Raw genomic sequence first — 13,166 nt, 5'->3', positions numbered from 1 at the left:
ATATAGTAGCTAGATTGGGGAATCTAGTTCCACTAGAGACGTTCTAAAGACATGAGAAGTAGATATTACTCCCTCCATTCTCTTATGTTAGGGTTATTTGCAAAATTGAGTTTTTCTTTTTTGATCGTACTACTCCCGACGCCAACATATCAGTCGCTTATTTGTTCAGATGATTTTTGTTTGTACCGAGACACCCGAAGCCAATGCAGCCGTGCCAAACCAGCTGTGCTACATGGAACTGCCGCTGCTTTGCATCGTCTACTAACTTTCCTGGTACTGCAATTATCTAATTTTCGTTCTGTTCCTTGTGTTCTGTTCCATGAATTGGTATAAAAATCATCTTCTTCCGTTGCATATTCAATCGACTATAAATTTGGTACCGAGACTGTATGCATTACAGTAATTAGTTCTTGCTTCGATGGCAAGCCGGGTTGGCGGCGAGGCTGGTGATCCACACCTGGTCGGCGAGCACCGCCTCGTCGTCGTCGTTGCGGTGCCATGCCCACAGCGCGTGCGTGGCGTTCACCACTTCCAGCCGCCCGTGCCCGAAGCTCGCCTCCCGGAACGCCGAGATCGCCGGCTGCGGGTCCGCGTACTTCCCCGCCAGCCCCTCCCGGTTGCCGCCGTCGCCGATGGTGACGTACACCGGCGCGCAGGGGTCCTCCTCGCCGCCGTACACGCGCGCGAACCTCTCGTACGCGTGCACGTGCCCCGCGAACACGGCGTCCACGCGCCCGCCGTACAGAAGCTCCTCCATGGCGGCGCGCATGGCGTCGCCGTCCCCCCGGTGCGCCTCGTTGCTGCTGTACCACGGCGCGTGCACCAGCGCCACCACGAACGCCGCCGTGCCGCCGCGGCGGCCGACCGCCGCCAGATCGCGCTGGAGCCAATCGTACTGCGAGCTGCCCGCGGCGTAGTCGGTGTAGGAGCCCAGCATGATGACGTGCACGGCGCCGCCGGCGACGTCGAAGGAGTAGTAGAGGTTGTCGCCCGACGGCGTGGCGCCGGCGTCGAACGGCATGCGCCACCGCGCGTTGTAGGCCTTGAAGGGCGTCGGCTCGACGAGGGGGAGCTTCTCGACCTCGTGGTTGCCCTGGGTCACCATCCATGGCCGCGCGCTCGCCAAAGGCTCCACGACGCGGCCGTACGAGTCCCACCGTGGCTGGATGGAGTCGGCGTACGACAGGTCGCCGGGAAGTAGGAGCACGTCGTAGTCGGCCGCCGCGATGTGCTTCAGTGTCGAATCCGTCCATTCCGTTTGGCCAAGGTCACCTTCACACATCGATGTCCATCAAAACTCGCCATGAACCCAGCTCGACACTTTGATATTGAAAAATTCATGCGTTACCGACGATGACGAACTTGAAGGGGAGTGTGGCCGGCGGCGTCCGGAAGGAGAACTCGCGTGACGGGTTGGAGCTGCACCGGTAGTAGTAGGTCGTGCTAGGCTGCAGTGGGCCGATGACGGCGTCGTGGATCTTCCCGGATTTGTAGAGGACGTAGGAGTAGGTCGTCGTGTTTCCGGTTGCGGAGAAAGGGTACTGGCCTGACGTCGTGCCATACTCGACGATCGCCGGCGCGTCGTCGTCGGTGATCCATGCCACCCTCATCTTGTCAGGCCCTACCACTGATATATGCACCTGAAATTTGCACACAGAATGTATCAAATGGTGGTCAGATTTCTTCTGTACGTATGTTTCTGCTGATGTTAAGGAGGGAGGAAGAGAAACAGAAATTTGCGTATAACTTTTGCACAAACTCAAAACGTGGCAGCACCCTGCGTGTGTTTAACTGTTTGTGTACTGTTTCAAGAAGGATGCAGCAGCAGCCATGCTGACAGTGACAAAACTTGGCAAGGATACAGAGTCGCTTGTGGCCTCATTCAGCTGTCTCTATCGTCCTACTCATACCGGGAGTACGGGAAACATTTGAATGCTCAACGTCCTAAGAGGAAGAGAATTCAATGCAAATCTGGCTCCTCAGCTAGATAGGCCAGCATTAAGATTGAGTTTGGTGGGCATCAAGATCGAATTTGATGATAAAGTATCCGCTATCTGAAATGGCACTACTAGCGCTCGGACATTCAACTCTGGGATAGAAAATTCCCGCCGCAACATGAACACTAAATTTCACATGTACTTGTGACCGCATGAGTTATCTCAGCCGTTCATTTCTCTCACAAGATATCCATCCAACCATTAAACTTCTCACCTACACATGATTCCCTCACCTACTTATGATTCATCTTGCCGTTGATTTCAAGATGAACGGTTCAGATAGATCATGTGGACACATGTATACGAGAAAAATCCATGTTCAAATAGATGTACCCGTTGATTTCATGCAATATTCACTATGAAACATGCGAAAATAATAGTTGCAACATCGATGTTTAACTATTGAAATATACGTTGAGGTGTCCAATTTTTTTAAGATTCCGGACGTCTGTTCTGTAGCACCGTATCTGAAAACGTCAAATAAGCATGATGGAAGGCAGCGACATGACTTTGTACATTCTTAGTAAGATTGCTTTGCCAATTATATCTGAATTTTTTAACTGCTGGCTTCAGAGTCTGAAACAGATACATACACCTGAATTTCCTTGCCTTTGCTTCTCAATTCTTGCGGTGTTTTTTCCCCCATGTTCTGTTCTGATAAATGCTTATTGTTCACAGCCAGAAACCTCATACACCGTGACATGCCTTTCCTCTCTTGATTGTTAAATAAACCTATTGCTTCCTCTGATCAGAAATATTAGTCTATCTAGGTTTGTCCTAAGTTGTTTTTTTAATAAATTTGACTAGTAACATCTAAACTTATATAGATTTTAATAAAATCTATGCTTGCAATGATGGTATTCACACAAGCCATATCAAAATTTGCCAGGTATATGCAGATAATAATGAAACACTCCTCCATTCCCTTGTCTAGCAAGTTGTTTCAAAAAAGGAAAGAAAAAAGAGAGGAAAAAGATAAAGAGTCCTACTACTCAAAATTGTCATGAGTGCAACATTATCTCTGGCAATCGATTAAGTGCACCATCAACACCAACCTAAAGTCACTTTCCATGGCCCGTGATTAGAGAAACTGCAAGAAACACGAAAGCACCAAGGTCCAAGAGGCCAAACGGCGTGCCGACATCGTCACGAACGACAAAGCAAGGTTGGGATGGGTGGGAAACCAGGAAACCCGGAATCCCGTCTCGTGACGCTAAACAAATGCAACTATGCAAGCCATACGATGTTGTAGTCAGATGAGGTCAAGCTCCTAGTGTGAAAGCAGACATGTTCTAACTATATATTGCATGCTCTCCTATGTAATCCAAAAGGCAAATTCCTTCCTACCTTGAACTTCCTAGTAGTATTATATGCCAGGCTGTGCCACATGAAGGATTTAGCAGACCCTAGTACTGGGGCAGGATTTCTTTCAGGTTGGACTCCTGCACTTGCTTGAGACAATTCCTAGTGGTAGATGTGCAGCAAAACAACCAAAAATATTCACCATACGCAACGTGTAATCGCAAGAAACGGCACCAAAATGCACGAAACAAGCTGCGATAACCGACGCTGAATCGCTGCACGATGCATGTTTTGAAGTACTAATAACATGGACAGAGTATTTGGAATTCAGAACCTGGTCAGCTGGTTTCGCTCTCGGCGAGATACAGAGGAGTTGCTAAGAAAGAATTCAGAACCTGATCAGGCTCTCGGCGGAATAGAGGCCGCCATAAGCGGATCTTCGGGAGCGATCATGGACACGGTAAGCGGCAGAGCAACGCGTACGCACCTGCTGCGGCGTCGGGCCGTCGGCGTCGTCGTCCTTGCGCAGCAGGGACAGCGTTGCCCTCGGCGCCGGGCGCACGTACGGCGACGTCACGGCGAGGCACGCCGGGAGAACGGACAGCGCGGCGGAGGCGGCGAGGACGAGGAGCGCCGCCAGCGCCGTGCCTCTTCTTCTTGCCATGGCCATCGTCTCAACGACGCTTGCTGCTTGGAGCACGCGAGCTGGAATGGAAAGGGGAGTCGAGGGGAGTGGCCGGCCGGGGTCACGGGCGTTTATAAAGACACGAGATCAGCTGTGCAGGCTGCCAGTGCCAGCTCGGTTGCACGGCACAAATTAATTATGAAGGGATCAACTCTGGATTATTCCAGGTGGGAATCTGGCTGTTGGATGTGCTGCCTGCTGCGTGCGTTTGGTCAGGCGACTTGTTTGCGAGTACTGTAGTTTAAAAGGGAAGGATGTGAATTAGACAACCTTAAAACATTAATCTACAGCTTTCATTACTTTTGTATAAAATTTGCAAAAATATAAACTAGATCATGCTATCAAGATGTGGAACTATGGTTGATCTAGTGTGAAACCCTCATCCAAAATAATTTTTGTAACCTAGAGTCAATCCTAACAAGATATTGCACTAAAAAAAAGTAAAGGCAAGAATGAAATGCGGAAACGTAAGAGGTGGGGATAAGGGGAAGTAAACTCTTGACACGAGGATTTATCCCATGGTATCAATAGGCACTAAGGCACCACTAGTCCACATTGTTGAAGCAATCACAAACAGCTTACGGTCACTAAGTCTCTTCCGGGACATCCCTTTCTTGCCACAAAGGTTCAACCACTAAGGCTCATGCTAAGTTTCCCGGTCACTTTGATGCCGTCTCCACTAAGGAGCTTCTCCACGAAGGAGGGGGTCTTCACGTCCCCCGCACACAGTCCTTGACGTCGCTGCCGAAGGATCCAAGACTTGCTAGCGAGCCACCAAGACTCCAAGGCAGCGGCACACCTTGTACAGCTGTGGTTCACTCCTAGAACCGATCACAAGACCGGCACACCTTGCACTCTCTCTTCTGTAGCCCTATCCTAGCACTAATCACTTTTCTAAACTTGTGCTAAGCCTTTGATTAATCACTTGTGTAGTTTTGGTGCTTTTGATGTATTCTTAATGAGTCTTGATTTCTAATGGACTTCTGCATAATCCAGCAACTCCAAATGGGCAACGGAGGGGGTATAAATAGCCCAAGGCATCAAAGAGCCGTTGCTCCAACGACTAGTTAAAGTGTACCATTGGATGTTCCGATGGTGTCATTTTGGTAGCATAGAAACATCTGGTGCTACTAGCCGTTGGCCTCTCCGCGCCCAGATTCCCCACTCCGATGATTCATCCGATGGTACCATCGGATCATCCGGTGTTGAAGAGCTTTTGGCCAAAACCTCTCTAGAACTTCACAAAGTAAATATGCTTCGTCTGACACCTTCATCTTCTAGCCATCGGAACATCCGATGCTATAGAGTTTTCTCAGCCTTCTTTGCGAATTGCTGGCCCCCATCGGATCATCCGGTGCACTTTAAGTTTTTCACTATTTTCTCGTTGTACCAATTAGTCCAATACTTGCTCCGATGGACTGTCGGATCATCCGATGGTACTAAATTTTCTGAGTTGAATACCGTCACTTGCACACTAAAGATACCGTCACTTGAATACTCTGGATTTTCACCGTCATTTGGATGCTTGAATACCATAGAATAATCCTAGATACCATGGCTTGGTCACTTGAATACCACCATTTGAATACGGAAAATACCATCTTTTGGATCTCTTGAGTACCATGATTTGGACCTTGCCATTGTTTGGTTTGCATACTTGGGACCTAGAAAACCTACAAGGTATATTCTTAACAAGGCATTAGTCCCAATGATTATGTTATCACTCAATCACCAAAATTCAAACTATGATCTAATGAGATCATGTTCGCTACAGTTTGTTTCATTGACGTTTGGACGTGTGAAGTAGAGACATAGTAGCTCAGCTGGTTAACTGTGGAGTGGAGTGTCAGGGACGGGAAGTCGGGAATCGATGGAGAAAGGGAGACTGAGGGCCAGCCGTATTCTTGGTTCACGCGTCAGACTCGGTGTTTTTGTTGCAGCGGACACGAAGAACGTGATGTAACCATAGTTATTAGGATCGGACCGGACTCGACTGGCGGTTCGGTCGGTAAAAGACCGACTAGAGCCTCAAGCGGTTTGGTTCGCTTAAAAAGACCGTCCATGCAATCGGACCGGTAAAAACCGGTCCAACCGGCTAGTTTTTTGCGAAACCGGTGAACCGGCCAGTTTCGTGCGAACCGGGTTTTGCATGTCACCTCACTTGGGAGCCGCAGGAACGCATATCTCGTCTTCACTGGTGGGCCTAACGGCAAGGCCTGTTCGCTTCAGCTTATTAGTCGGCTTATCAGCCACTGAACAGTATTTTTTTTCTCACAACAAATCAGCCGTTTCAGTTTTTCAGCCGACTTATAAGTTCAGTTTTTCTCTCTCCATTTTGCATGGCCTGCAATGGCTGCTGCTGCACGCGGTGGAGCAGGGCCGGCCTGCCATCCCCTGCTGCTGGGAGGGAGGCAGCTCGTGCGCCGGCGAACGCTGGGACTGGGAGGCTACCGCGGGAAGCTCTGACGCAATGGTGAACGGCGAGCCAGGCGGCGGCGTGACAGGTTCAGCCAGTGGCGAGCACCGCAGAGCAGGCCCGGCGAGCTTCAGCGCCTCAGGTTCATCCATGCTCGGTTGCTCTCTCCATCCTTGTCCCAATCCCTTCGTCCTCAAGACCTCAACATCGCTAGTCGCAGTAGTCATCGGGCAGGACATCGGGTCAAATTATTATTGCGCTATAGATCCAAACGTAGAAGTGTATAATATATTAATATAATTGTTTTTCCTTTTATTATCAAATTAATTGTGAATGAAATTCTCACGATGGACTTCTAAATGGGCGCCGCGAGTTTTCTAATTATTTTCATAATCTTATTTTACATTTGACTAACTATATATTTTAATTATCAAATATATATATTATACCGGTTCTCATTATTCGTGGCCGGTTCGCTCAACCGGTCTAAAGCTATTGAACCGGCGGTTCAACCGGTTCTTAACGGTTGAACCAATGAACCATTGAGCTGAGATCCCTACAGGTTTGATGACCAATTCGGTCCTAAGGATGTAACTTGCAGGACTCCCTCATCCCTATCTGTAACTCATTCAGTCGTGAAAAATGGGTATAGATCGGGTTAGCTCACCTAGGATGCTAAAAGAACTTTAGCCGATACTGGATCCTGGAAGAGTTATATAGAGAAAACACACCAACACCAACACCAAGAGTTATAAATTTAATCAAAATTTAAAAAATAGATTTAGAAAAAAACTGAAACATCTTATATTTTGAAACAAATGGAGTATCTTAGCACAACGTAACAAGGCACTTGCTTGTTCATGGAAGCAATCATTTAGCTGCACCGCCCGTGTTTCCTATATATATGTGCCACAAATGATAGCCACTTGACAATTTCTTATACTACCAACGTGTTAGCACACTAAGAACACAGCCAACCGGAGATCATGCTATTGCTATATACTCACTCCTATCCAAATTATACGTGGTTTTGATATTTCTATATACATAATTTCTGATACGTACACGTGTGAACTTTGCATTTTATAAATAAGGGAGACAGTAGCCCATCTTTTCCTAAGATGCAACGCTAGAGCTTGCTAGTCCTCCATTGGAGTTTCATTTGTGACCACCAGGGAACCGTTACTTATCTTCAAACATATCAGACTAAAGATAGATGTCCCATTCTTCATGGAGGTGATTGTCCTGATGACTTGATGACTTGGAGCATCTGGTCCGTCAGAAATGATTGGAACTTCAATAATATTCCTCCATCGATGCAAGCAGTAAGACGAAAGGTGTTCTCTGAATTGCTTACTGTTTGTCTCCATAGAGCTAAACCCTCTGTAGTCCTAGCTATGAAGGAGTGGCTAAATGCCTTGTAATTTATCTCTATCCTGTTTTTCGTTTTCTTTTTTGTCTTTTCTCGTCTCCTTTTATTTCATGTAAACCTTTATTTTGTTAATTTATTTCAGTAGGGGCTTGCCCCTCCTGCTTCCTCAAAAAAATATATAGAAATAGTATATATCTGTACAACAAAAGCTATTTATCTAGAAAAGCCAAAAAATGAGAGGGGGAGAATGAGATCCTAACTAACTGAGGCGTGAAAGTTAGTTTGAGTGTTCAGTTACATTTCAAGTGCGGCATCAACAACGGCTGAACTCCATGAGGTCTTTTAACTACGGGCATAAGCAAGCTCCATCTGGCAAGAGTAAGTATATTGTCCTCCTCCCCTGTTTTCATATTATTCTCCCTACTTAATAACATTGCACCATGTGGCAAGAGTGGTTCAACTTTATCTCATACTTCCTCCGTTCCAAATTACAAGTTGTTTTGGTTCTTCATACGTATTGTTTGCTATGTATTTAAACATAATGCACATCTAGATGCATAACAAAATTAATGGATTAAAAAAATTAAAATGATCCATAATTTGAAATGGATGGAGTACATTCTTGCTGACCATGGATTCACATTCATTTCTTGGCAGCAGTGATCCTTGACACGTATACTGCGAGCAGCCCGAACAGCCTGGTACGACAGGCTGGGGAAAGAGGAGGCTGGCCCATGGGCTACGTTGAACAAGGAAGAGAAGGCGCAGGCGTAAAATGGTCGGGCGTCTTCTGCGCGGGCAGAGAAGCAGCAGTTGCCGCTGCTGTTGGGCCCAGCCCAACCAAAGAAAAAAGAACAGGTTTGGCCCATAATCACAGGTTTTGCAAGCCCAAATGAAAAACGGTGAAGGAAAAAGAAAGCAATTACTTCCTATTGAACAGAAAAAATGCAACAAACTGCAAAAATCTGAATCTGGAACAAACAACAAGCAATCTTAAAATGCAATAATTTCTGGAAAAATTCAGAGAGAGGCAAATCTAGCAAATAACAACAAATGAACAGCATGAAATCATTCAGATGTGATTAGATCCTATGATTCATCGAACTTAATTTTAGAAAGTGATTTACTCCTCCTTAATTGGTTGTGCAAAGATCCAAATAAGTCTGACTAAATTTTAACAGCGTCACAAAATTCAAAATCGAGCTGGATGTTTAACAATTCAAATTTAAAATCTTTGCAACAAGATCACCACTAGTATAAAGATATCGTCGATGAGAGCCATCTGGAAGTGGTACCATACTGATGAATGGTTGTCCACAAGCACAGCAAGACGATCGAATATTCGAATTCACACAGTTTGTTGATCATAAAGTTATTATAACATGCTTAGTAGTACTCCCTCCCTTTTTTTAATATATAATGTGTAATATTTCTAAAAATTAGAAATATTAAATTGAGTGAAATTTCTAAAATTTAAAACTTTTTGTTTGAATTGTGTGCTCATTTGAAAATGGAAGACAAATTCTACTCTCATCTAGAAATTCCCTAATAAATTAAATCTTAAATTAATTTGAAAACATGTGTGCTAGTTTGATTTGGCTCTTTTTGATTTTATTTGGCTCTCAAATATGTTTGTTTGAATTTTGAATCTAATTCAAAATTCAAACTAAATAAAAAACCAAACCTAAAACTAACCTAACATCTAACCAAACCAGACCGGCCCGCAACCAACCAGCCTGACCTGCTAACCTAACTCTCCTGCCAGCGGCCCAGCTGGCCAGCCCACCGAATCGACCTAGCCAGCCCGCTCGGCCACTGCACCCTCTCCCCCTCTCCTTTCCCTCACCGCCCAGCGGGGGCCTGCCTGTCAGCTGACCCTATTGGCCCTTTTTCCACCTCGCGCCGTACGCCTCACGCGTGCGGCACGTGCGGAGGGGCGATGGGACGGGCTTGCCACGCCGACGCGCGCGTCCGTGACCCTTCCAGAGCCTTCCGCTGCGGGAAAAACCCCGCTTTGCCCTCACCCCTGCACCGCTAACCCTAGCTTCACGTTGTTGGATGGCCGCCACGACACCCTCGTGTGCGCACGCCGAGGATGGACGGCTGCGCACGCCCGCAACCTGCGCCCCGTTGCCCTAGCCCCGACCGGCAGACTCTTCCGCCATCCAAGCTCCGTGGCTTCTCCCCAACACCGCCGCCACTGGCCGAGAGGAAGAGAGAGGAAGTGAAGAGAAGAAGGAGGGAGGAAGAGAAGGGAGAGGAAGGAGGAGTTCGCACCGGAGGAGCCGCCGCCGTCTCGGAGTTGCCGTGCTGCACCAAGAAGGGGGAAGCCAGAGCAGGAGCCACCCGACACCGTCGCCGCCACCGGAGGGAAGCTGTGCCGAGAAGCGCCGTACCACAAGCCTTCACCAAGCCGACGACACCTTCACCTCTGCCCCACCATGAGCCGCTGCCCTCTTCTCTCCTTTCTTTGGCGCCTCTGACCGGCCTTCCAGCCGCCGCCCAGCCTCCCTTGCCTGACTGGCCATCAAGCCGCAGCCACCGCTTGAGTCGCTGATGTGTCATCGGCCTTCGTGCTGTGCCTCTTGTGCAGGTGCCGCCGCAGCCCTCTCGTGCAGCCGCACCCTCGCCGCAGTCCTGGGATTCCAGGACGCTGCGCGCGACGGCTGGCCGTGCCGCGGTCGGGGGTTATCCGGTGACCGCGCACGTGCCGCCCGCACGCTTGTGCCGCCCTGCCGGGGCCAAAGGCTCACCCTTGACGGGACTGCTGCCTCGTGTCGCCGCGTCGGCGACCGCCACGCGCCTACCTTGCTTCGCGCCACGCGCCACTCGCTGCAGCCCGAACCTCCTGCAGCTTTGCCGTGTGCTAGCCCGCGCCGCACTGCGACGTCGTGCCGTGCCGCGACGTCGTGGGCGCGGTCAACGCCCGCCCACACCGTGACGTCGCGCCACCGCCGCTCCGTGTCGCCGCCAACCATCACGCGCGCCACACGCTCGGGCACACGAGCGTGGCGCACGGGATCCGACTATCCCGTGCGCCACGCTGGATCCTGTCTAACCCTATGCGGCCACGTGTGCGCCACGTGGTAGTGCCACGTAGACCAGGATGACCACGTGGCTGCCACGTGGAGCTAGGTGGTGCTGAGGTGTCCACAGCCGGGCCCACTAGCAGACAATGGGGCCCACTGGCTGACCGGTGAGGCCTAGTTGACTGCTGACCGGTCAACGTTGATTAGGACAAACTAAAATAAACTAATTATCTTGTCCTAAGCATCATATATTTAAAAACAGAGGGGCGGTACTAATTTATACAGGTCTTGTAATTAGAAATTGCAACATATTAGGAAGGCATGCAGCACAATTGGATGAGATGTACGCACTACAAAACTCATACAACACAGGACTTGTTCAGAGTGTTGCTCTATTATGAATTTACATTATGATGTTAACAGACGTGTAACTATTTGCATTTCTCGCTGAGCCGATAAGTATGTGAGTCAGGGTAGGTAAAATGGTGATGCCATCACCAAAGAAAAGTAACTACTCTATCTTCTTATAGAGTAAGAGTATACTAAGTAAAGAAAAAACTAATAATCAGCCCCCTGAGCCTCACAATTATGCTAGCTAACGGCAAATGTGAACTCAAAAGCGTGCATGGAAGTCTTATTTACCATGCGCTCTGGCCCTCTTTTGCATAGTTACTGTCAGTTGCTGCAGTACAAAAAAATGCAATTTACAGTGAGAGAACTGTATAGCATTGTTATCATGCAATTGGATTGAAAAGTGCCAACCCTGAATTAGATATTCCTAATTCCTGCTGCCTGAACCAAAACAAACAAAAGGTCATCCACGACATTGCTTGAACGCAACAGCATACACGGCGGCATGAATTCTGTCAGCAGCACCCTTGTTTATGCCATGTCATTTGTTTGCATAAAAAGCTAATCCATCATTGTCGTAGCCCACCTCACCCTTTCCTGCTGCTTCTTCTTTTCTCATTGAGAGCGCTATGCGCGAATGTTAAACCAAATTTTGGCTTTGAATCACAGTTTCTTCCCAAAAAAATCCATAAATAATAGTCGGACCCACCTATTAGTGGGTTCTACGGGACCCCTGTCAGCGTACAAAATATGTTAAACCGGTAGTCGTCGTTGTTTTTTAAAAAAAATCATAAAAAGTAGATCGGTAATGGCTGTCTAGAATCTTAAAAAAATCGGACCCCTTACGTTCCAATAGTTAAACATCATGTTACAATTATTGTTTCCGTATATTTCACAGCGATGATTGAATGAAATATAATATTTATGTTGCGGCGGGAATTTTCTATCCAGGACTTGGAACGAAGTAGTCATTTTTACGCATATTTTTTAATGTTGCAACTATAAATTTTCGATGTTGAAATTGAGCGTCCGATGGGAAGATTCCTATCGGATATCCGAGCGCTAGCAGGGCTGAAACTAGATTGACCTATGGAACCCACCTGGTGGAACAATGTTACAAACTACTGTCCAAGGGACCCACCTGTCATGGGCCCCCTATCAGTGGGTCCCGTGAACAGTGCATGTGGGGGTCCACTAATTATGGGTCCCACGAACAGTGCCGAACCTCTGGAATTGCTCCAATTTTTTGAAGTGTACATAATCCCTTGGTAGTTGGTATCGGCCCATTGTCTAACGGCCTATTTAATACGTATGAACAAAATGGGTTACAACATTGGACCTGATTTGTATTAGAGTCTCAGCGTCAAGTTTATTTTTCCTTAAATATTAGTATGGACGAGATGCACGCACACTCATCCTCTTGAACAGATGCACCTATATCTTACACCTATGACTATTAGTATCTCCGAGAGACTAGGCGGGAAGAAGTCACTATAGAAGACTATAAAAGAATATCGGTATTAATTTCTAAAATTAACTTATAAAAGTACGAGCACCAGTGCAAACTTGAGGAATCGACGGAGGTGGAGACGCATGAGGCAACGGTGATGACGTCTCAGCAGGAAGAAAGACGAGGGGGTAAAAGCGAGCAATATGCACAAGTGAAGACACGGTTTGGCCATGGATAGCGGGTGGATGGCGTTATGTACCGGTGCATCATGACATGGGCGGTTTTGGAGGAGAGGCGCGAATATCCGATTGCTCACCAAGCAAGAGGTAACTTTTGACAGGGAGGATAACAGCACTCGATTTCTCCCAATGCCGGTCGCTGTCATCCCAAAGAATGCAAAACACACAATGCGTGGCTGAAACACAACGACGGTTAACCTACCCGAATTATTCAACCGGGCGATCATCGTCACAAAAGTGAGCGATGAATCCGGCTTGTTGCGTGAAGAAGTCAAGACGGATAGCCTTTTTCAGGAGAAAGATGGCCAAGCTGCCTCGTCGCACG

The 13,166-nt window shown here is 47.7% G+C and overlaps 1 protein-coding gene across 1 annotated transcript; it reads right to left on the bottom strand.

Moving 5' to 3' along the window:
• Positions 1-224: 224 nt before the first annotated feature.
• Positions 225-4,021, bottom strand: LOC117866823 (probable purple acid phosphatase 20). The gene is made up of 3 exons (XM_034751108.2): positions 3,787-4,021; positions 1,349-1,640; positions 225-1,272 (listed from the first exon to the last, which is right to left on the bottom strand). The coding sequence occupies exons 1-3, from the start codon at positions 3,967-3,969 to the stop codon at positions 404-406; spliced, it is 1,344 nt and encodes a 447-aa protein (XP_034606999.1). The 5' UTR covers positions 3,970-4,021; the 3' UTR covers positions 225-403.
• Positions 4,022-13,166: the final 9,145 nt, after the last annotated feature.

The sequence above is a fragment of the Setaria viridis genome, chromosome 8 (assembly GCF_005286985.2).
Source record: "Setaria viridis chromosome 8, Setaria_viridis_v4.0, whole genome shotgun sequence".
NCBI lineage: Eukaryota > Viridiplantae > Streptophyta > Magnoliopsida > Poales > Poaceae > Setaria > Setaria viridis.
The sequence above is the reverse complement of the archived record's forward strand: the minus strand, read 5'-3'. Positions and strand labels throughout refer to the sequence as shown.